The 24,609-nt window shown below is 41.4% G+C and overlaps 1 protein-coding gene across 1 annotated transcript in view; it reads left to right on the top strand.

Annotated features, from left to right (window-relative positions):
- Nucleotides 1–14,271, top strand: part of pid1 (phosphotyrosine interaction domain containing 1) — a 31,665-nt gene extending 17,394 nt beyond the window's left edge. Inside the window, exons 3-4 of the mRNA XM_039786667.1 lie at nt 11,458–13,151; nt 13,930–14,271. Of these exons, the coding sequence (XP_039642601.1) occupies nt 11,458–11,958 (501 nt within the window). The 3' untranslated portion in view covers nt 11,959–13,151; nt 13,930–14,271. The remainder of the gene's footprint in view (nt 1–11,457; nt 13,152–13,929) is intronic.
- The last annotated feature ends 10,338 nt before the right edge of the window (nt 14,272–24,609 follow it).

The following is a 24,609-nucleotide window of genomic DNA, read 5'->3' as shown; positions in this document are numbered from 1 at the left end:
TCACTGTCACATTTGAATAGAACAGAGCTATAGTTATTAACCAGTGTTATTACTTACACCATTGCTTTTCCAGTCCAAGTCCAAATGTCTGCTGTGAAAAACACTTATTGCCAGCACTGGGTCTGATACTTCAGCTGGGCATCATTTCACGCCTATATAGTTAAACCAAACCAGTGATATAGTGTCTGATTTTCCCACACTGACATCATTCACACTACCATGTCTTTATCTAATCAGTCAAGCAGAGAGGCTTTTTGTCTCTCTGTACTTGGTATTCTGATGTCAGTCAGTGTGCTGGACGTACCGTCACTTCTCCAGTGAACAGAGAACAGAACACAGTGACAACATTGAGATGATTAGCAGCCGGGATGAGATGTTCGGCGCTCCCAGTTCCCTGCTGAATGTGTGTATGTCTGGGTTTTTGTCTAACGGAGCCTTTGTATCCGTGTTTTCCCTTGTATGTGTATATGTTTTGGATTAAGACAGGACCGAATTGTTGACATGCTAGTCATGGGCATTAGCTTGGGCTCGTCACTTGTGAAAATGTACAAACATTCCCAGGTCATTCCCTTCTTAAAGGGGAACTCTATACACATCAAAGTGTGTTTAAAGGTCTTTGGGAGTACAACTGCATATTTGAAAAATAGTTGTATAGAGCCTTTATGGCTCCAGAAGGAGAGCTGCGCAAAGTCTGATAAATTGCCTCAAGTGATGTCACTTGACTCAGCGTTGAAAACTTGGGGGGGTGTAGTTCGAATGAAAGACATGAAACAGGAAAAGATAATCAAATGTCAGACAGAAACATTATGAACGTGCACGGTTTGTTGGTTATTTTTATGTACTATGAGCATAATGTAAAGGATTGATATGTGTGTTTTTGTATGGAAACTGGAGGGGAGAGGTGTTCAAATGCAGTCTGGATTCAGGTTCATGTTCACTAGTGTGTTGTCTCTGCTGGCACGGTTACTCGTCAGTGGAGGAGCCAGACTGGGCAGCAGTTCAGGGCTTCCCTCAGATCCACTCACCCAGGCCGTTGGACTCTTGAATATATATATGTAATTGAGACCAAATGCTGTCTCTAGTTTTAGTCATCCTCTCTGTCTATGTCTCACTCACTTTCACTGTTGTACTTGTTATCTGGGAGTCAACAATTAAAAAAAAAAAGTTTCCATTAATGTTAGACCTGGGCAAAGAAACGTAGACATAGTTCCAGAGTAAAAGCCTTTTTCTAACATATGCAAGTTAGAATCTGCCCAGTGCCACTAAAATGTTCGGTGTTTACACTGGTGTGACTAGAATCACGATGGCCTGATAAACATATGACGTCTCTGCTGTAAGTATGTATGCTCTGCCTTTATAACCTCTTTATGGTGTTGCACAAAACATTCTCTGTGCAAAAATCTGGATCAGATGAACCAAATCATGTACAGCAGTTACAGTATTTGTATGTGGCGTGACCAAATAGCATGTGTTGGTAAGGGAAAAAAAGGTCTTTAAATACTTTCTTTGCTTTGCATTGCAAATTTGTATGGCTGAGACCATATTTTGTGGCCAGGAATTGAAAAGGTAACTCCACCAGTGGACACTGGTGTCACTGGAGTGGAAAGTAAATGTGTAGCTCAGCTTAGACACATTTTATTGCCATCATTGAACTATGGAGAATCTTACCATATGTATGGAAGGGGTTGGGAATGTGAAAGCTTCTTTCACATACACTGAGGTGCTTCTGTCTTGACTTACATTGAAACACTCAGACTCTGTTTTGTACACACACACACACACACACACACACACACACACACACACACACACACACACACACACACACACACACACACACACACACACACACACACACACACACCGCATCATTTTCTCACCACACATCACACAAGACACAAATGGGCAAATACACACAGCACCCAAAAAAAAAAAAAAACTCATCCATCTTTGCATGCTGTGGCAAGCGGAGCCAGCTGCACTGTGCTGATTCAATAAGTTTAGAGGAATGTTAACAACTTCTCCAGGAATGCTGTGCAGTGAATTCCCAGTCATGTTGGGAGATCCAGACGCAGGGGCCTACTGAGGGAGAACGCCAGGATAAGCTCCGTCTCTGACAGTGGGACAGTTGTGATTTATCTATAGAACATGCTGTATCATTTTTATATCGGGCTCAGTAACTGTTTTAGTACTGACTAGACAATGCTGGATTTTGGGGGCCAATACTATACATATATTAATATTCATTTTTTTACCTAAACATGTGACACACAGACCCATTTTTGATAAAAACCCCATACAAGTATAACCCAGATACATATTAAGAGGGACATGTTGTTATTTTATTTCTGTACACTACATTTGAAGTCAGGAGACCGTTTTGCTTAGCATAAAGACTGGAAACAGGCAGGGGCAAACAGCTAGCAAGTTGGACTGGTTTCTAGGCCAGAACTAGTAACTTCTTGGATTCTCCGCTGGTTGCCTGGCAGCTGGTAATAATAACACCCTCCAAACCCCGTAAATTGTCTTTATTATGCTTAATGTTTTTGTACGGATTAAACAAACCAAATATAGCATGTTAATTAGTGAGCTTTAAAGGTGCTGTTAGCAAGATTTTGTTTTCAGAGCCAGGCTAGCCGTTTCCCCGTTTCCGGTCGTTGGGCTAAGCGAAGCTAACAGGCTGCTGGGTGGAGCTTCATATTTACTGTACATATATGAGAGTGGTATCAGTCCTCTCAACTCAACTATCAACTCTCTGCAGAGAAAGTGAAATGTTCAACTATTTATTTTAAAATAAGCTTGTAGCAAGCCTTATGATTACATGGATATGCTAAAATGTCCATCAACATAAATTTACCATAGGTCACTGTGCTATTGTTATTAACTTTCTTATTTCTTTTTCTAAATTATCTGAAAGTTATACTTTCGGACACTGATAATATCAGGTATTTTTCTTACTTTTTGCAAACGTCATAAGGTCTCCACTGGCTCTTACAAGTCCAATATGTTTCCAAATAGTCAGCCATTGAGCCATTGAGGCATGAACAAGAACAATCATATTTTCACACACACTACTCATCTCGTGCCATTTGGAAAAGAACACAAAACTTTTACTGGTTGGAACACAATGCGACCATGGGGGGCAAAGAAGGAAAACAGACACAGATTGAGAGATGGGCTGTTTGTTTTGTCTGCACCACCACTGTGTCCTTGGACCAGCATCTGGGAAAGGGCCTAATGCTGAAATGACGAGTTCCAGAAGTGTAGCTGACTGTTTGTGCCTTCACATCCCAGTCTCTTCCCAGACCTGATCCGACAGGACCAAAACTGCTCTCCTCAACAACTGCCTCCTTGTTCTGCTCTCCGTCCCTCTTCCTGTCATCTCAGTCCCTTTCTTCTTCTTTCTCCATGTTCCCAAAGCCTCTCTGTAGGGACAGGTATCTCCTCATTGGTTCCTCCAAGTCTCTCTTCCTCCTTTTCCTATACCTCCTCCTCTTTTCTTCTCATCCCCTCTGGTCCTTTCTCTGCTGATAGCCGAACCAGCTGTGGCTCCAGCAGCACAGCTGCCCGAGCTCTGCACCTCTCATGCACACATGCGTGCCTGTGTGCTTACACACAAATACAGACTCATACAGACAGAGACAGTGTGTGCTGTGTGTGAGTGGACCAGGATGTTCCTGTCTCTCTTCCCACCGGCTCGCTTGCTGGGCTGCGGATGTTTTTTCTGTCTCCCTCTGTGAATCCCTCACTTTCTTCTGTCCTTCTTTGCATTCAATTACTTTTTATCAGCTTTGCTCTCCATCGGTTTACAACAATAGGTTTCTCTCTCTGTCTCTTCCTCCCTGCTTGTCTGTCTGTTTCTCATTTTGTCATTCCATAATTGTGGTTTTTCAGGCATTGTTGGGTTTGCATCCAGTGATTTATCAAAAAAAAATGTTGATTGTTAAAATCTGTTTGCCTCATATATCATTAAACACAGAAAGCATTGTTACTGGCATGTGCTTCAAAACAGTGGTGGCAGTGACAATGTTGCCACTGATGTGCTGCAGTATACTGTATGTTTTATATGTAATAGTTGTGGAGTCTTTTACAGTGTTGTAAACATGCTAATACAGAACTTAATAAGCCAGCATGTACTGTACGTATTTGCTCAACCTCCCTGATGATTTTTAAACATGTTTCTTAGCACGGATCGACTGAGACCTTGGGAACTACAGCAGTGACTCACAACCTTTTTGGCTTGTGGCCCCTTCAAATCAGACAATATCTGCTTGTTGGTGGTTATGTATGTTATGAGCAGTTCAACCACATACTGATGTTTTCCTTGTCAGATTGTTTCTTTTTAAGAGGCATAAAAAGAGGGTTTTGTGTAATAAAAATATGTAAATGTTTTCTTTGTTGCTTCTTTTAAAACTTCTGGAATTATGGAATTATGCGTCTTGATAACACGCCAAAACTGCATACGAATTGGCGTGTCATACATACGCCACTTTATGAGATCAGTCTGGAATACGGGTATTTCCCTTCTAACTTTTTACAGTACAAGCAGACAAGCTAGCAAGGTTACCAAACACTTGCTTACTGATGACTTCCACTTGCAGGCCGTAGAGTCTCCATATGTAGGTAAGAGCGAGAGAGAGTGAATCGAATAGGACAGGACAATATCCTCCGTAAACCAAGAGTCAGTAATGGCGGCCATATGTTTCACCACACATGCAAATGTTTAACCATGCTCCTCCCCTCTCTGTCTCACACTCACAAACCCTTGCACTCCATTTCTTTGTTTTTGTCTCTGTTCTACAAAGCAGGTATACATACACATGTAGTTTCCTGTCTGCAGCAGCAATCCAGTGAATAGTTTAAATTTGAACTCCCCTCAGCCTGTCTGTTTTTCTGTCAATGTTTGCTCCAATTTTTCTTAGTTGCATTCCTCCTTTGCAGCCTCCAAGGCTGTCGTTCCTGTAACTGTTTTTATTTCTGTCTCCCTTTCGCTTCATATGGAATCAATATTTTCAGTTTGGCGATATAGAAATGTTAACAGTTAGCTGTAGGAGGGGATGTGAGGATAGAGGAGAGGTGTTAGGGCGAGGGGGGAGAAAGAAGAGAAAACCCATGGAAAGTTGAAACAAAGAGGAGGACTCTGTAGATCTCTGGAATGATCTGCCTGCCTGACTTGCCAGCACTGAGACGACTGGTGAGCGGGCTGCCAGATCAGAGAACAGCAGATGTTTTCTGGTCTGGGATGGATGGATTGATGTATCAATTTTTATCCAGAGCTTGATGTGTAGAATGCTCGAGTGGTTGAGTTGGTGAGCGGTTTGCTTCACGTGCTGCACAAACGCTGACTAACGCAGGCGTCTGTAGTTTGGCTTGGAGATCCTGACAGCAGCTCATTTCTGCACTGTCGGTGAGTCCGACCTAAATCATGACTTCTGGTAGCTGTGCCAAGAGAAATCTAAATGTTACTTCATATGAATTCACTTGCCACATACCGAAGTATTTCCAATCCATCAAAACGTTGCTGAAATATTTTTGTTCTGATGCTTTCATGGACTCTCTATGGGCTTCTCCCTTGACTGTATGCCTCCCGATTTCCTGCGAGCTTCTCCTGACAATACGGTAATTTCTCTACTGTGCGACAGAAAGTTGCGTGGTTATGACAAAATCGTTAGCCTATTTTTACAAAAACACCTGCTACGGGGCCATAACGTGAGATACAAGGTAATGGAGCCTTTTATACATTGTCCTGTTTCTTTAGAAATAAACAATGGACAAATAAAGTCTCCAAACGCTTCAGATGTAAAGTTATTCGCTGTCAAAGTGACACCAAAATGAATTGCAGTCAGTAGGATGCTAGCGGCAGGTGATGGCTTGTTAGCCTTAGAAACTCCCCATAGGAGGTACGCTTTCCGGATGCTTGCCTACCCCCTTGTTAATTACCACAAAGCTAGGTGACGATGGGCAGGACTGTCCAGTTCTTGACAGCACATCTAAATAATATCTTCATCCACAGAGGTCCCTTAGGTTTTATTTATTAATAATATATAGTCATTTTTCTTGACTTTAGTGGAGGCCAATTCAGCGGGGCAGTCTTCCATTAGCAATAAATGGCAGCAAAAACTCTCATGCGTGTATTTATGAGGTTTACTGTACTTTTATGTGGTCTAACTGACTGAATGATGTGCAGGAGGAAGTGAAATTGTATTGAGGACAACTTCATTGCTGCTTCAGTTATCCTGCGAGGATCTGATTCTATAGTCTATAGTTTATATGCATTCCCAGCTAGAAAGAAGAAAAACAGCCTCTAGACGTAGGGTCAGCAGATCTCGTCTTCTATGATTCCTGACTTGGAGGCAACAGATGTCTGGTTATAAATGTGTGTATTTTATAGGCACCTGTCTAGTCTTACAGCACTGTCACTTTACACTGCTGTCTCATATTGAGTGTCTTATTGGCTCTAGAGAGCACAATTACCTAATTTATGTTCTTTATTCTAGCAGTGGTATTTCTACGGTGACGATGGTTCTGCCCAACGGCTAAATAGTTTCAGTGTTTAACATAGATTGGATTTACACTTAAGTTTTGCTGCCTTCAGCACCACGTTGATGAAAAAATAAACATGAGCCACAGAATTTTTGTCAAATATATCAGTATTTACACATGACAGCCTTTAAATACATTTGAACATGTACTTATGGCATGATGGCAATATACTTGTGCTTATTTGGCATAAAGGTTCAACCTGTTTACGTGTTTTGTCTATCAGCAGCCAAACCTAATAAACTCCACAATCAGTTTCACATTTAGTGCGTCTGTGTGTTCATAAATTCACGTTCAACTTTCCTTACACAGATGTTATGCTCACCTACAGACCACAGTTTAATACCAGTTGTAAATGGGCTCAGTGTTGTCTTAGCCCTCAAGGAAAAAAATGTTGGTACAGTGAAATGGGTGATTCAAGTACTGCATACCAAAAAGAAATCATCCAAGTCCAAAGTTTTAGTGGTGTATCTGTTTTTTGTGAACACAGCCTTATAAGCAGGTTTTTTTTTTTCTATTTCTATTTCTCCATCATCTTTCTGCTTGAGCAATGTAACAATTTCCTCTTTAGCTGCATATTTGGTTTGGACTTGGAAACAAACTCTAAATGTTTGCTCAGTCTGGTGACCTCCTCAACTCACACACTCCTCACGTATCTTTCCCTCCACCTTACACACACACACACACACACACACACACCTGTCTTATACTAGTTTATTTCGTTATGCTCGTCTGGAAAGTTGACAGTTCAAACTGGCCAAATGTTCCAATGCAGACCGGTGTGTTTTGCTCGTTATCAAAGTACTACGTTTGTTTAAAGGCTCAACTCCTAAGATACCTTTTAATAAAGATGATTCTTGTAGTTTTTCAACCCCTCTAACTGTTTTGCTCCCTACCACCATCTTCCTTCTTTTCGCCTTTCTTGACCTCTCTACCTAACTTGCAGATATGCCAGTCACAAAAAAAAATAAAAAATCTTTCCCTTGGAGAAAAGAAGGCAACATCAGACTGATTTCAGTCTGAATATCAAGCTGCTGCAACTCTCCCTCTTGGCTCTTTTTCCCAAGTTGTGAACATTATTTAACCAGACACATTAACTAGATCACTTCCTAATTTTCTAACACCAGAGAATACATATATATATATATATATATATATAGATTGAGAGAAACATGAACTGCCTTTTTTTTTTGTGTTTTGGCCTACTGCCCAGCTGCTAGAAGAGAATGAAATGTGGCAAAGCAGTCAGCCTTCATTCAACTAGGAAGTAAGCAATGAGTAGAAACGATCGCAGTTTAAACAAGTAAATTTAATATAAAAATAAGAGAGACCGAGAAAAGAAGTGCACAATGACTCTTTATTGCTGTTTGACATACAAATGGCACACTCTGGATGGTTGATGTATCTTGCTGTTTTTGGATTTGTTGGCTGGCTGAGTGACTGAATGCCTTTTGGCTGCGAGAGGGTGTCAGTGTGGTTGACTAGCAAACCCATCCTGCCTCCAGGCTGCACCTGCAGACCTGTGGTACTCGGCTGAATGATGGATCTGGTGCAAAGGCTGAGTGTCCCACCCCTGCGGTCACCACTAATGAAAAACAGGCACGAGGAGACAGCTGCTTTCACTTCCTGGATCTCTTACTGTTCGGAAACTGGGATTCAATGTCATGTCGCACTGCAATTGGGGTTTTTCGGGGCTAATCCACCATAGTGGTAGCATACAGTGCCAGTGTTTGTTTATATATGGAGCAGATACTACACGTGCTACTTTGGAGTAGATTCACCTTCATTCAGTTTGATTTGATTGTTTGTTTCACCGCACCTTTCTTGTTCAAACTGTTAAGACATCTTTTAGGGGAAATATGCTACTAGTGTTCATTTACCAATCTACCTGACTGTCACATGAAATATTTTATCTTACCATTAGTCCCGTTTAAAAACAAGTGAGGAAAAATTGTGCATCTGAAATCTATCAAATTTCAGTTATTGCTCAGAGTGGAAACATACTGTATCTCTGATGTTGCCGTTATTTTGTTGTATTTTATTTATATATATATATATATATATATATATATATATTCTATACTCTTATTTTCATAAATTGGCCTGTACGCATGTAACTAACCATAAAACCACAAATTGTTGTTTATACATTTCTGTAAATGTATTAATAAGTGAGCTTAGAGGTGTTGATACATGTTTTTAAAATCTTTTGACAACGGTTTTCTTCCACTTCTATATGCTAAGCTAGGCTAATTACATATTAGGGCTGCTCCCTCTTAGTCGATTAGTCGACTAATCGGTCGTTTGGCTTTTTTCATGCTGAATGACTTATTTCCAAGAAACGTACGAGCACATCTCTGGTAAACACAAGAATTAAAGTGGTGCTTTTGCATGACTCTTGGCGGAGAAACTCAGATTTACAGATCTGTCGATTAAATCAACTAATCGAATAGTCGATACAATTGAGTGAGTGTTAGTCGACTAAGAATTTCTTCAATCGAGCACAGCCCTACTACATATTGACACCAGCTCCATACTTAACATACAGACATGGCATTGATTCTCTTCCCACATTTTGGAAAGAAAGTGAATTGGCAAAGATGAAATGTTTGGTTGTTAGGGATATATTTGTGTTTGCTTCTGTTGCTTTCTATTTCTCATTAGCTTCCTCTTTCTCTACCGCCTGTTTTAGCTTAAATTTCTCCATTACTTTCATTTCTGCCTTTTTTTTGTTTTTTAAAAGGATTTCCAAATATGTGTTGTAATTTAAGGGTTTTTAGATGAGAAGATCTGTTGTGGGCTCCACAGCTTTACAAAGAGTGCATGATTTTACAAAATACTTGGGCAAGGCACTAACGTTACATCAAAATACTACAAAGATTTTGGTGCCTGTCAGTTTTTAAATTTTTTTGCAGCTTTATAGTAAATGCTAAACCTGCTCTACATACGACTTAACTGCCTGTCTAACCGAGAGGCTGGTCTGAGTGCTTACTCTGAAAGATCCCATTCAGTGAAAATCCTAGCAGAGAATGAGGGCAGGTAGACTTGACGCAGACTAAACAAAAACGTGTGAAAGAAGAGAAGCAGTCCGATCACGTGTTGAATAAAACAGGACCCGGGCCTCTGCTTTGTATCACTTTCTGTCGCTCTCTGTCAGTCTGGCATTGGTATTTGTTGATCTGCTGGGTGGACGTCTGCTGTTGTCGGATAATAAAATGTAAGAACTGAAAAGAATTATAGGTAATAGTTTGCATGCATTTCTTAAGGGAATAGTGTTATCTAAACCACAGACTGGCTCGACGTTGACAGAGCCATAAATGCAGGCCACATCTTCTAAAAATGTTGCCGACTGTTATATGATACACATCTCTCCTTTAGTATTGACACTTATCGTCGCACTCATGTTATCAGCAGCCACGTGTGCCGCATGTAACCAGCTGTAATGAACTCTTGAGAGAGAGGAGTATTCCCCTGCCCCAGTATAAACACAGACAGGAGTGAACACTCTGAGTTTTTGACTCTTAGCAGGCTCCTCCTCTGTGTATTTTTATAAAGCTAAAAGAACACCATGTAGAGAAAGCACACAAGTCAGCCATTATTCCTGGACCGCTCTCACATTGGTCACATTCCCAAAGAAAACTCCAGCTTTGTTCACGTCTTAACTCTCTCTCCTCCTAACACTGTCCATCTCCTCAGTCTATCGCTCTCCTGGTATGCAGCGTCATTACTATGGTATTCTATGGTACTTGTTGCAGCCACAGCTCAACATTTTTATTTTTTTTTTTCTCTTTGGGAAATGGCCAACACACATCCTTCCAGCATGTCAGCGCAGTTACCACAGAAAATTAGAAAAGCCTCTTATCACCACTACAGATAGACTTAACGTACCCCAGTTTTTTTAGGTTAATTAACCTAAAGATGTACATGAACATGGAATTATTTCTGGCTGAGGTGATTTGAAAAGAAAAAGGGTCCACTCTTGATGAAGATAAAGGTCTGTTTATTAATGATTTGGACCTCCTTTTATGCCTGTGTTGTCCCGTTAGATAGATGGGCTCTGCTGGTTATTCCTAGGCCTCGACTGCTGACAGAGTAGACAGGCTATGTCTGTAACATCTTTAAATCATTTCTTAAAACAATCTTTTATAAGCCTCTGTTAATATTCAATATGTTTTATCGCTCCACTTTTGACATTCAATGTTTTGTATCTACTTTCTAACAGTATTTCATTGTCCCTGTGAAAAGTGCTTTATAAATAATCCTAATAGACTTTCAGTATGACAGGGAGCAGTCCCACTTTTTTACATCCCTGTTATTTTTCCCCTTTACAGCTGATTCTGTACATATGATGAAAAACTGCAGTTTTTAAAGGTGTATGTGTAGTCAACTGCATATTTATGTTTGTTTAGTCTCGCTTTGCCAGACCTTCCTCCACAGCGCTGCGGAAGAGGGTCTGGCTAGGCCACACAGCATTCCGGGATGTTTATTGGCATGTCTTTAAACCAATCACAATCGTCTTGGGCGGCGCTAAGCTCCGCACGGAGCCACGGTGCCGCTGCAAAATAGCCTCGGGAAGGGAACTTGTTTTTGTGGAACATGTGTACGTTCAAAGTTGTTTTAGTCCTGCAACAGAAAACTCAGATTGGACAGATCAGTCTAGCTAGCTGTCTGGATTTAACTTGCAATGATCTGAGGAGCAGTTAACCATAGTCCTCATAAATCAACCAGAGTTTAAAATTCCAACACAAAGAAAGCGTAAGGTAACGGACATCCGGCCGAAAAGAAGGACATACAGCGGAACTTCCTGGCGGCAACAGAGCAATCCCGGAAGTGGAAGGTCGTCGATAACGACTGTTTGTTATACGTGGTGTTGTGAAAAAGACAAGTCTAATAGTATTTGTGTGCGTCTTCCTACAGGTGGCCTACCTGGGTAAGGTGACTATCTCAGGGACCCAGTTCCTGTCTGGCTGCACAGAGTCGGCGGTGGTGGGTCTTGTGGAGCGTCGTGGCCTTGCTCAGCAGCAGGGCAGCTGCCCCGAAGGCAACTCTCTGCTGGAGATCCGGCCCTTCCAGGTGCGTCTTCACCACCTGGATGAGCACGGCGAGGCCTCAGTAACCATGGACACCTACCAGGTGGCGCGGATCGCCTACTGCACAGCCGACCACAGCGTCAGACCCAACGTTTTCGCCTGGATCTACCGGGAGATCAACGATGACCTGACCTTCCAGATGGACTGCCATGCTGTGGAGTGCGAGAGCAAGCTGGAGGCCAAGAAATTGGCACACTCGATGATGGAGGCTTTCCGCAAGACTTTCCACAGCATGCGCAGCGATGGGCGCATCCACAAGAGTGGCTCATCGGACGACTTTGCTGAGGACTCATCCAGCCCTGAAGACTCGACCCCAGACGACGGTTGAACTAAAACTCCCCTAAACTCCTGATCTCCATCCTAACTAAGCGAGGGGGTGACCGGAAGGATGGACAGATTACCTGCTCTCTCTCATTCTCCCACCTACTATCTCATTCTGTTATCAATTTGGAACAAAATTAAGTGAACCTGTGAACCAACACACCCAGGATAATGAAGTAGCTTTTTAATACTGTAAATGGAAGGTAGATGAAAAAAGGAGTTACAAAAGACCTACATTTACATACAGGGATAGCAAAGTGCTGCCACATTAAATAACTGGTCCTCAAAGACACACAGGGGTCTTTTATGGACCTCTGTAAACGCCCTCAAGAGATTGACTCAACATTGCCATCTTCATTTTCAACCACTGTCGCTCCTGCACTCAGCGGAGACTCTGTTTGTGGTTCTTAAGCTTTTTCACCCAGGAAACGACAACATTTAGTCCCTGTTCTTCTGACCCCAGCTCATGACAACCTATTGCTACTCTTGCCATGTAGGGACCCAGCAGAATAGGCCTGTGACCTATTTTGGGTCCCAACCCAGAGTTTATGAGACTGTTGGAGCACATAAAGTCTTTAAATGTTTAATTATGTGGATCGATCTCTGTTACAATGCCTTTTGGCCTTGCTATTTGCGAATGAGGATGTGAAAGAAAAGCTAAGCCTTTAAGCACTATTCATATTATCACTATGGTACCTTAGTCCAACCCCGAAATTATTCGCCGGCACGGCTGTCAAGTGAACGACGGAGCCGGAGCTTCTACCGCCATCTCCGTATAATAGGTACTTAAAGATTCAGAGTATGCATACGGTACCTGGGAGAATATAGGTGCTACATAGAGGTTTCATTTTAGAAGTTCTCACTGGGCTGGAAGCCTGGGCCTGTCTGCGACACCTTAATCATCTACTTCTGTTTTGAGTATATCAAAATCCAGGCTGGATTTTGATTGTCAGATTATGTGCTCAGATTATGTGCCTCACTTTCCTCTCACATTAGTTTGGTCTCCTACCCAGGTCCCTATGTGTGTATGTGTGGCCGTGTGTGTGTGCCAACCTTTTTGTTTTAGTTTTTCTGTGTGTGTAGGTGTAATTGCTTACTTCTGTACTTTGTGTACATGAATGTACACGTGAGTGCTTGCATCTGTGTGTGTGTGTGTGTGTGTGTGTGTGTGTGTGTGTGTGTGTGTGTGTGTGTGTGTGTGTGAAAGAGAAAAGGTAAGGTAAGGGAGGAGGAAGATTGGGGGGGGGGGGATTGAATGATTAGCTGGAAGTTACTTCTCATCTCCCTGGAAGCATCCATTGTTGATGCTTAAGGAGGTGTTTTAAAATCAAGACATGGTACTATGACCATTTGCCACGTTTTCTTACTTTTATCTCGTATGAAATGAAAACATAAGAGTCCGAATGTGCGAGTCACCGAGGTTGTAGGACCCTGAAACACAGCTGTCCAAGGTAATGACTGACACCTCCTGGTCTCTGCTGAATGTATGATGAGTCCAACGTGCAGCGAGTGCCTCACACCATCTCCGGACACTTCAGTCTCCCATAATAAGTTGTAGGGGACAGTTAGTGACCAATTTCACTCTGCTCTGCTGCCCTGCATTGAGGCACCATTGTGGGGTTAAAAACTCCCCATGCCACTTTCTTCTTCTTTTCTAAAAAGGACTGTATTGAACAGATTGGACGCTACCAGTGGAAACAGTCTTTGGTCAGTGACTCAAACAGAATGATTAAGTGGCTCTGGTTAAAACGCACACACTCAAATATACACACCTACATACAATTATACATATGTACACACACACATTGTAATTGAATCTTGCTCAATAAGCTTATGTAAATACAAATGTATCACTTTCCAAATATTACAGCATAAATGTTGATAGCTATTTTAAATGAAAAAAAAAAACATGTTGAGGAACCATCATATGATACAGAAACAGTGTTATAAAGCCTACTGTGAATAAATAAGTGGAGAGGTGTGTGTGTGTGTGTGTGTGTGTGTGTGTGTGTGTGTGTGTGTGTGTGTGTGTGTGTGTGTGTGTGTGTGTGTGTGTGTGTGTGTGTGTGTGTGTGTGTGTGTGTGTGTGTGTGTGTGTGTGTGTGTGTGTGTGTGTGTGTGTGCGTATAAGCATGCTGAGGGGTGTGTATGGACAGGCCGGAGGGGGGGGGGAGAATGTTTATAAAGCTGTAGATTACTGTGTCATGTCTGTCTGAAAGCTCAGACGTGCTTTAAATGTTTGAAAAATGTTACCTTAAGTGTTTTCTATACAGTGTTTGCAAAGCTCAAGAAACAATTGCATATAAAGTATTTACCAAGATCAAGTGCGTGATGGTGTGTTCTGTTTAGTCTCAAATCCACATCTCATATCTCATTCTCCACTGTCATCATGCCAGCTAAAATATTTTTTTAGTCTTTAACCTCTGCTTGATTTTAACTTGTAGATTCCCTTCTGTGGCTGCATGTGGGAGGATAAATACAAAGCATGTTCAGTTTTAGAACAAACAGAACCGGTAACCAGATGATGCTCTGACACTGCCAGGACAGATGTAAGGCATAACAGCACAGTCCTCCATACATGTTCAGGATGGCAGTAGCTCAGCCCGTAGCGACTTGGCTTGGGAGCCAGACAGTTGCCTGTTCAAGTTCCTGTGTGGACCAAAGTATGGAGTGTGGACTGGTGGCTGGAGAGGTGACAGTTCACCTCCTGGGGCTTTGCCAAAGGTGCCCTTTAGCAAGGCACCAAACCTCTCCATTAGTGCATGTATGGGTCCTGGACATGTGTGTGGATTTTGGGCCTGTGTGCAATAACTAACAACAACAGAGAGGAAAAAATGTAATTTCCCCATTGCGGGATCAATAAAGTATGTCTGTCTTAATTTGAATGTTGCAGCATACTGGAATGTGACTTTCCTGAAACTTCTCAAGGTATAAAATCTGTTTTTGTGTGTGTGTGTGTGTGTGTGTGTGTGTGTGTGTGTGTGTGTGTGTGTGTGTGTGTGTGTGTGTGTTAAGAAATGTTTGGATGCGACTTAATCTAACACAAAGACTAATCATTCCGTTTAATGCCAAGTGTAGGTGGGGTGAGTGTTTTACAATCACTCCTCCGCTGCCTGTGGTCACTGTTGCCCTGAACAAACTCCTAAACATAACTTTATTAACTTTATGGTATTTCCATGCATATTTCAGGTTTAAGTGTGACACTGCCTTTATCCGTCCTCTGAAGGAGGTTTTTATGCTCCCATTCTTCACATTCCTCTGTCTTCTCAGATCTGTCTTTTATTGTGTTGTTGTGTTCCGGCCTCTCGTCTGCCAGAATGTAGCAGACCTTGTCTCTTCAAAGTGCCCACATCAATAACAAGATAACTAGCTGCTCTCTGCTTCTGTGGCCCGGCGATCATTTTGCAGTTTAAGAGCTGCAGAGAATTGGAGGCAAAATGGATGCTGTGAAGAATGTTAATGTGTGTTGAATGAGAACACTGCCTCCCTCTGGCAATAAGAGTTACAGCCTTTTGCTTTGAATGTTTTTTTCAAAGAAGCCTTTTCATGTTTTCATAAACAGTCCAACTCATTACACTTTTGTATATGGCAAGAGGGAAACAGATTGTTTTGCTGTTACATAATTGGCTTATTTAGGGTGGGGGTGGTAACACAGGCTGTATTTTGTGCACCCTGATGCACCAAATGGACATTGATGTACATTGTGCAGACATTTCCTGATTTAAGTAATGGTTTGCATTAAACAGATGCAACATTGAATCAGCCACAATCATATGATATAATCTGACCACAATTACTGATAATCATATCTGCACTAGAAGTTTTATAACACTGTGTCAACAACGCCTTCTGCCCCCATCTCTTCCTGCTCACTGTACACAAGCCTCACTGTTTAGATGCCTCTTTGTCTTGGATATCTGCTGAGCATACACTCTCCAATCGCTCACTGTGCTCTTGTGTCTGACCCACTTCCAGCAGTGCATCAGCACAGAGGGGCCCTGTGGGGCCCAGAAAGAGGCTACCCCCGGCAGCCTGCATCTCTGATCCATTGAGGCATCAAGTCAGTCAGCTCACAATACCACTCTGTTACCACTCCAGCAGTCCAATTTTCCTCCTTCAAAGTCCCAGAACCGCCTGTCTATCCACCCACTAAGAGTCCACACGCTTGAGGTCTGGCTTGGGTTGGGAGCGGTGCCAATACTGGATTCTAATCAGACTCCTCATATTCATTCACTATCTTTGCCTTACTCGCTTTATCTCTCAGCTGCCGCTGCCCAAGTAGGGGGCCTGGGCCTCTTGGAGAGAGAACTGTAAACATATGTGTGTAACATCTGTGAAATGAACCAGGACTCGTACACATTCTTTCTGCCTCTGGCTTGACTGATGAAGCACACTTTACGTTGTGTGGTTCAACATGGTGAAACAATATTTAACCATTCAAACATTCAAAAAGCATTTGTGGAGAGTATTCTATAGTAGCCAGGCAGATACAAAATGATTGTTATATATACCGGTCAAAAGTTTGGGGTCACTTAGAAATTTCCATTCCACTCCATTACAGACAGAATACCAGCTGAGATCAGTTGCATTGTTTTTTTAATCAGGGCAGCACTTTTCAGATTACATTATGTGCTTATTTATATATATATAACCACTGTTAATTCAGTACAGGCAATATTCAATTTTGTGCTGTAGACAAATTTCACATTTGTATCTGTCTCTGTTTTCCCTGTAATATGCAAAACATTACAGAAATATGAAAAGAAAACTAGTTTAAAATCTAAAGTACTGAAGGTAATGTATCTGCCAGACCTGAGGATGGATGATAAAAAGGACATCCTCCGTTAGATTGCAGTATTTCTTTCTGAAATGCAAACCATTTCCTTTGATCATGTCCAGATCCCCTAAAGCCTTCATATGATTTAAGATTCCTGTCATAATGAAATGTGGACTGGAATGAAGAGAAAGGAGGCGGACGTCACAACCTAAGACTTCAGACTCTCAGCTAACCAAAGCCCTGAGGATTCAGTGCACATCGCTATTGTAATACATTTACAGATGAGATGCTGCCCTGAATCCCTTGCGGACAGGAAATGTCTGGACTGAGATCCAGGAGGAGCTGGATTGTCAGGAACAAGGGATAAGAGTCTGAAAGAACAACCAACTAAAACAGATCCTGAAGCACAAATGTCGCTGGCTCTGTCTGTAAAGTCCTACTGTTTTAATGCTATTCAACTGTCCACACACCTGTTACTGTTTAGAGTTTTTATACAAGAAAACTTTACTTTAGAAGTAACTTGCTGAAGATATCATTTTCTGAAAGCACATGGCCTGTTTTTTTTCTTCACATTAAATGAATAGCTAGGCCTTTTGGAAAATAGGCTTACTCACATTTTTTTGCAGAGAGCTTGATAATATATAATCGTATTCCCAAAATGTCAAACTATTCCAAAACAATTTTTTTGTAAAAGTTTATTCTCATTGTAGTTTTCCTATTTTGCTATACTGAACTAAGCAGTTTAAATTATTTTTAGGTTGTATGTAATTTATCCCATTTTTGTGTATATGAGTATCTTCTGCTGAATTGTGGGGCTGAAAACTGATTGTGGTGGTTCGATGCCAAAGAAGGAAGGGTGGAAAGAAGTATATAGGATAGTATAAAAGTGGAAAGGGTGGAGAAAAACAGTAGGATGAATAGGTGACAGGAGTGAAGACGCGGCTCATGTGGTCGGGCATCTTGCACCCAGATGTTGAGGGAAGAGTTGGGTAATCCAGCTCTGTCACATCCTGCCGCTCAGGCCAAAATAACAGCTCGGAAAATAAACAACTGACCTAACTGTCTCATCGGTTGAGAATGAGGTCACAGACACAAATAGATAGATGCCTGAAAAGACAAGAAAAAAAACACTTTTTCATATTTGGTCTGGTTAAAACTTAAAGGTGCAATATGTAATACTGACTGCTAGTGTTTAAAAATAGTTACTGCAGTACAAATTCAAAATACTGGAGAGTCTCCAGAGACTCAAAGTTCACAGAGGTTGCCAGGTTGAGACAGCAGCATCCATAGTCTCGCTTTACCAGACCCTCCTCCAAAGCGCACTGGAGGAGCATCCACAACAATGTTTCTAGACACTTGTCTCATATAGCCAGAAATTACTTCACAGCACAGCAGAGTAGCTAACGTTAGATGCTGGCTATATTGACAGTCATAGAAGCGCATGCTCACGTGGAGCTCTGTATCCAACTGACAGACACACTTTTTCAGCTTAGAATTACGGTAGGAACCGCTAAAAACACAACAACCTCGCAGTCCTCTCCACCCGATGGACAGACACACTTCCTAGACTTAGAATTTCTGTAGGAACCATTAAAAATAATACTACCTTGCCGTCCTCTCCACCCGACTGCAGGGCTGCCAACTTTTCAAAAAACCTTGGAGTGCGATTTGGTGGGGCCAACCAAAATTTTGCCACATACAAAGCATTTTTTTTTTTTTGGCTCATTCAGCATCATTACCGTACAGCAATCAGTGGTTCTCGGTGTAGGGACCACGGTCCCAAAGTTTAATAACATTGGTCTACCAAAGGGATCTACTAGGACCACTGAAATTCTAAAGAATGAGAACCACTGATTTACAGAAATTCTAATCCTTCAAAACTAAATAAATAGAAATAACCATTTTTGGACACCAGGGGGACTGGTGGCCAAAGAGAAAAACCTCCTTAGATTAGGCAGTGAGGGAAATTCATTCTTCAATCAAGGCCTTTCCCCACCACAAGGTCCAGCAGAAAATAGACTGAAAAACACCAACAGTAAGACAAAAGAGCTGACTGCGCGCTGGGTACAGAGTACAGCGAGCTGCCGGTCGTGATGCTTCGTCAGGTCAGCAGTAGTTGGGGGTGTAGTTACACCAGAATAGGTAACTGTGCGCTGCGTACCAGAGCATCGCGAGCTGCCGGTCGTGGTGCTCTGGCCATTGTTTTCCCCGAAACGAACTTCCCTCCCTGGCACAAAGTCGTGTGTTAACGGCCACCCATCCACCTCCCTACGCGGCCAGCCACGTTCTTTTACAGCAGCACTCAATGAGGTGCACAGCACAGAGCAAAAAAAGACGTGGAAATCATACATTACAGTGCAGTGCTTATCTTTTCGTAGCTTTTCGAACGTATAGTTCATGAGAACAGGGTGTGTTTAGTTGTAGCCTATGCATTAGTGTGGCAGAGTCAGTTTAATAAGTCACACAAAACGAATAAGCAAACGTTATTAAAAGTTTAAGAGCATAAATACTCAAGCATATAAATATACGCAATAAATACTCAAAGCATACATACCTGAAGCTGGGGAAATGTGGGGGAAAATGCGCCTGGGATGGCTTGTTAAGTAGCATCGCAAATGTGAGAAAATTTCACAGACAGGTGGCGCTCTTGAACTGCCTCACCGTCTCTGAAAACATAACTAGTCGATCACAAGTGGCTCAACAGGTAGATCTATAGATAAACTCACCTTTCAGGCATTTGACCGACTGGGTTGACACTTCAGCGTGAGATATCGGGGGTGTGGCATGTGAGCGTGTGAAACCAATCAAATGAGTGTGTCTCACGGCCAATGCGTGAGAGTTGGCAACCCTGCTACTGAACACACTTTATTGGCTTAGAATTACTGCAACAATCGCTTAACACACTGCAAACTCATGGTCCTCTTTTCCCAATTTACAGCCCCCTTCTCTTGTCTTAAAATAACTCACTGTTGTCGGCTACGGCCGCTGAACAGGCTACATGTTGTAAACAGCCGTGGCCCGCTTGCCTGGTCCTCCGGTAACGTTAGCAGGGTTAGCATGGCGGTGTTAGCCAGGATCACTTTACTGGCTGTATCTCAATTGTTTTTGCGAGTAACCAACTTGAGTACTCTAGTTATATCATTCAATGTGAGTACACAAATGTTGAAATGACGTGAAATGCCCGGACCGTTGTAGCCGTGATAAATTAGCCTGAAGATAATGCTTACCTGTTCAGGAGGAAATTAGCCAACTCTGCGTCCTTTTGGGCTCTAAGCTGTCTCCATCTTTCAAATACATTGCCAGTATCTACCTGGGATTTGTTACATCTCTGGTCACGCAACTGTTAGAAACATGCCAGGGTTTTTTAGGTCGGGTAGAATCTATCTCCGTTGATCCCGTTCGTTTGCTGCTTTAATGGCTGTACTAACGTTAACAGCTAGCGCACTGAGTTTACGTTTTTACAGGTATATCTGGCAACCCGGCCTGGCTGTCAAACTGGGGAGTTGATAACAACACACAGGCCAAAACACAAACAGAAATTCCGTCACGGAACGGAAATTTCAAAAGGAGAAAATCCTGGCATTAGCATTGTTGTCAGAAAAGATAGTATTTCAACTTAGCATGTTTCCTTAATATCTGATGACACATTGGGGTAATTTTTGGATTTATTACAGTAAATATATTACATATTGGACCTTAAAGACTAGACTTTCTGCAGCTGATGTTACCTTCTTTGTCCACTTGGTGTCATCATAGCTCAACATTTAAAAAAACCAGATGTGCTGTTTGAAGAGGGATTAACTTCAATGAGATTGCAATAATTGAACTGCTAATTATAATTTTTTCAGATACCAGCATATGCAATAGTTGAATTTGTTTAATTTATTATAGTTATAGGCTACTGAACCCATACCTTGAAGAAAGAGCTGTACTTATATTGCTATTGGAAAAAGGCTGTACATTTATCTGTTTTCCTCCATTATTACAATGTGGCCTCTTTATGCTTCCTTAACATGGGAGATTTTAAAATAAAAATACCGAAGTAAGACAGACATGACCTTTTTGAACAGCATCCCTTGGAAGTAATCTTAACATTGGAGGTGCTAAGATTATTCCATCTCTTCACAGCCACTACAGGCTTTCCATATTGAAAATGTCATGACTTCTGGATGGATGCCCCTTCACATTTGCTTCCCTTTCCACATGTCAAAGTCTTTGAGAGGAACACAGAGATGAGATCACTGAGCATTGAACACATATCATGGTGCCGGTCGATCACAAAACCACCGATCCTGTTCTTAGTCCAGATATTCAGCATACTGCCAGATCTGACTTGGATAATACCCTAAGTGACATGATTTTTGCTTACATACTGTACTACACGTACAGTTGTCAGTTTGGAGGCCATGCTGTCAAATTAAAAACTCCTTTTTTTCTAACCAAGCATCAGCATTGTTATTTAGCAGTGATGAAGCTGAAGAAGAGCGTTTCAGCCATGACATTTGACTCTGCCTTCTAGTAGTGGGCTACCTGCGTGGCTCAGCTGGTTTCATTCTGAAGCCCCAAAGCTCTGCAGGTTGTTAGGAAGATATAAAATATAAGATAGCACATCTTCTTAACACAGGATGGATCTCACAGCACAGTGTTATTGTTTCATCTGACTGTGAGTGTGCGGTGTGTGGGTGTTTGTGGGTGTTTGTGCGAAAAAGATTCATAACCTAAATCCGAGATAGGAGATGGACTTCATGTTTGTCACCAGTGATAGGATCGACATATTTAATGCACACAGTAGATATTTATTACTGTTTGACATACAGTACATTTCAAAGAAAGGAAGGCTTACAGTAGAGCTGACCACATTGACAATTAAATAATATTGTGGCTTTTTATGTTTTCTATGTGGTCTATGGTGACTTGAATTCAGTCGCACAAGAGCAAATAAGAGAAAAATAATTCACTTTTTAAAGCAAAGAATCTTCTTTTGGAATATTTAATCTACATTGTAATCATATTGTTTCGAGTTGACTTGCCTTCTAAATAAAAAAAAAACTGATGTCACAGAAATAAATTATTCTAAAATCAACTGGAAACCAGGTTAAAACATAAGAAATCCTCTGAGTTTTGTGAATTTTCAAGGTCTGCTGCTTTACATACTGTAATAATATACAGTAAGAAATACAGATGACAAGATGTAAGGCAGAAATAATTTTCAGTCTAAATCCAAAGAAAACTGAGTTTTGAAATAAAACTGAGCAACTGCTTGATTATCGTGATCAGACTAGGAGACAAAAGGATTTACAAATAACTGGCACTCTAGTACTGTATCCGTTGCCAATTGTGGGTTTGCTGTGAATGCTGCATCTATTTCAACACTGTCATTATTGTGCCGTAGAATATTTGAGGGACCCAACATTTTTATTTATTTACTGCATGCCAACAAAATACTCATAACGATCAATTTAATCATAACAACATATGAGAGTGCTGCATCTAGGCCTATTACTAGCTCTCTAACATGATTGGGTCATTAGCCAAACTTTTAAGAGATTAGTTTATATGTATGGAGCATACAGATGGGTGTTAATAAGAGAAAAACACACAATCCAGCCTTGTCGATGATCTTAAAGCCATCATCTGAACAGTGACTGTTACTGTAGACAAGCTAGTGGATATTAGTGGATGATAGAAGTTGTTTCTCAATAATTGGACACTTGAGCAAATAACATGATTACCAATACATTTGATTTAATCAACAGCACTGAAGAGTTCCCCATGTTTCTCACCGTCTATAGTGTCACTAAATTATTTTTATTACTGTATATGAGCAGCACGATCTATCATGTCATTTTCATTCAGGATTGTGGCTCAGAATTCAGCAAGGTGACAAGGTGCTGTCAAGATTCACTGGGGACAGTAATGACTGACACTGCTGCAGGCTCTATGTGACTGTTTTCATTCACTGTGACTGATGATTGTTTTCTGAGTGATCCTTTGACACTGCAAACAACTCAGGTGATTGCTCAGATTATATCTGAGGAGCGTACCTCCCTGAATACAGGGGAAACAGTCAGGGTTCTGAGTGGGAACGTCGTGGCCATTCATTTTACAGCATTCTGGTCAGGGTGAGTCGAGAGTGAGCCAGAGTACAACAAAATGCGTACTGCCTCCTCTGTGCTCAGGTAGGCTACAGGATATCTGCTGTCAGAACATAGGGCTGAGCATCACAGTGCTGTCAGATGTAATAACGTTGTTCATCGTCTGTAAGCACACTTTATTGAAGATAATCACCCTGTCTCCTCTCTTCAATACATAGGGACTGAAAAGGCCACAGGTCACTCTGTCTAGATGTGGGGGGGAAATTCTGTGCTACTGAAATAAGAAACAACCTCAGGACCCTCACTGCTGTCAGTCTCAATGTACTATACAATCTCACCTCAGGCCTTTCTGTAATTGCTGGTTACATAATGTTGCATTAGTCTTACGCACTAAAGATGCTTTACAATAGAGTCACCTTTCTGTGCAGCTCCTGTTTAGTCTGGCCTAAGTATCAGCAGAACAAGTTATACTAGTGAGGGCTTTTATAAACCTTTATTATGGTCAGCTAATTCAATACCTTCTGAAATGAGCAAAGTATTTTGTCTGGTTCGCAAAAAATATAAACCTGAGCAGATTAATTTGGCAGTCTGAAATATTTTATCTGTCAGCAGTCTTCAGATCCTCAGGTGGCAGGAGTTCTATGTAGTTGATCTTGTTTAAGCTCTGGATATTGTCACAGTTTAATTGATACAAACCACAGCATTGCCTCATAAAGAGATGCTGTATGAAAACCGAACAGCTGCACTCCATCTGGCTCAGAAAGATGCAGCTCACAGTATTGGCTGGTTTGGCTTGCTCAGACATGTCCAGGGATTCTACATTAAAAGAAACAAAAGATGTCCACTTTCAGTCTCTGTGTTGTTGATACCTAAGCCCACTGTGAGAAAAGCAGATTTAGTTTGAGCCACAGTTTGAACCCGAGAAACATGATGCAGAAGTGTACACTCAATGTGAGAAGAGGGTCACAGGTGAGTAGACAGACTGTAGGGCCATGTTATTAAGCCATGATGCCACAGTGGTGACTTTATTTTCTACTATGTAGCTCCTCACTGTACAAAAACATCCTTCTTCCTAAGCATCCACGGTCACAACAGCGACACTAACCACCTCACTGTGAAGATTTCTGACATTTCACTGGCAGCAAACTGTTGTAACTTTCCGCTGGAAAACACTGCACTTGGTATTCAGGAACAGAGCCAGTGACAGCGAGACACTTTACCAGCTGAGACAAGGTCCTCAGCCACAGTCAAGTCCATCACCGGGGATAACACCCTGAGACATCTGACACAATGAATCAACCTGTAGAGTGCTTCTTTTTTTTTTTTTGCCGTGTTCAGCATTACACTCATGGTTGCAGTCCATACACTATATTACAATATATTACAAAGTCAGTTGCTTTTGACATAAAGCACAGCAAAATATTTTTTTTTTCTCTACAAATGTATAAAATATACAGATATTATAATGATATGATTTTCTACTATTTTACACAAATAAGGGCTCATTTTACTTAATGTAGGCAAACAGAATATGATGATGATGATGATGACACTGAGTTCATTGATTTGTTACTGGTCGACATGTTGATCGTTTTTTTTTATTAGCTTTATCTATTTTCCCAGGAGGAATGTTAAACTTGCATTGGATGTGTTTTCAGTAGAGCCTCTGCATAGTAATTCCCATTTCTTACTCTCATTTTCAGAAATGTTTTATAAAATTGAACTTAGAATTCTTACTTAATTAATGTAGTGAAAGTGAACCCCATCATCCATCAATTTCGGTCTT

Source organism: Perca fluviatilis, chromosome 2 (genome assembly GCF_010015445.1).
Source record: "Perca fluviatilis chromosome 2, GENO_Pfluv_1.0, whole genome shotgun sequence".
NCBI lineage: Eukaryota > Metazoa > Chordata > Actinopteri > Perciformes > Percidae > Perca > Perca fluviatilis.
The sequence above is the reverse complement of the archived record's forward strand: the minus strand, read 5'-3'. Positions and strand labels throughout refer to the sequence as shown.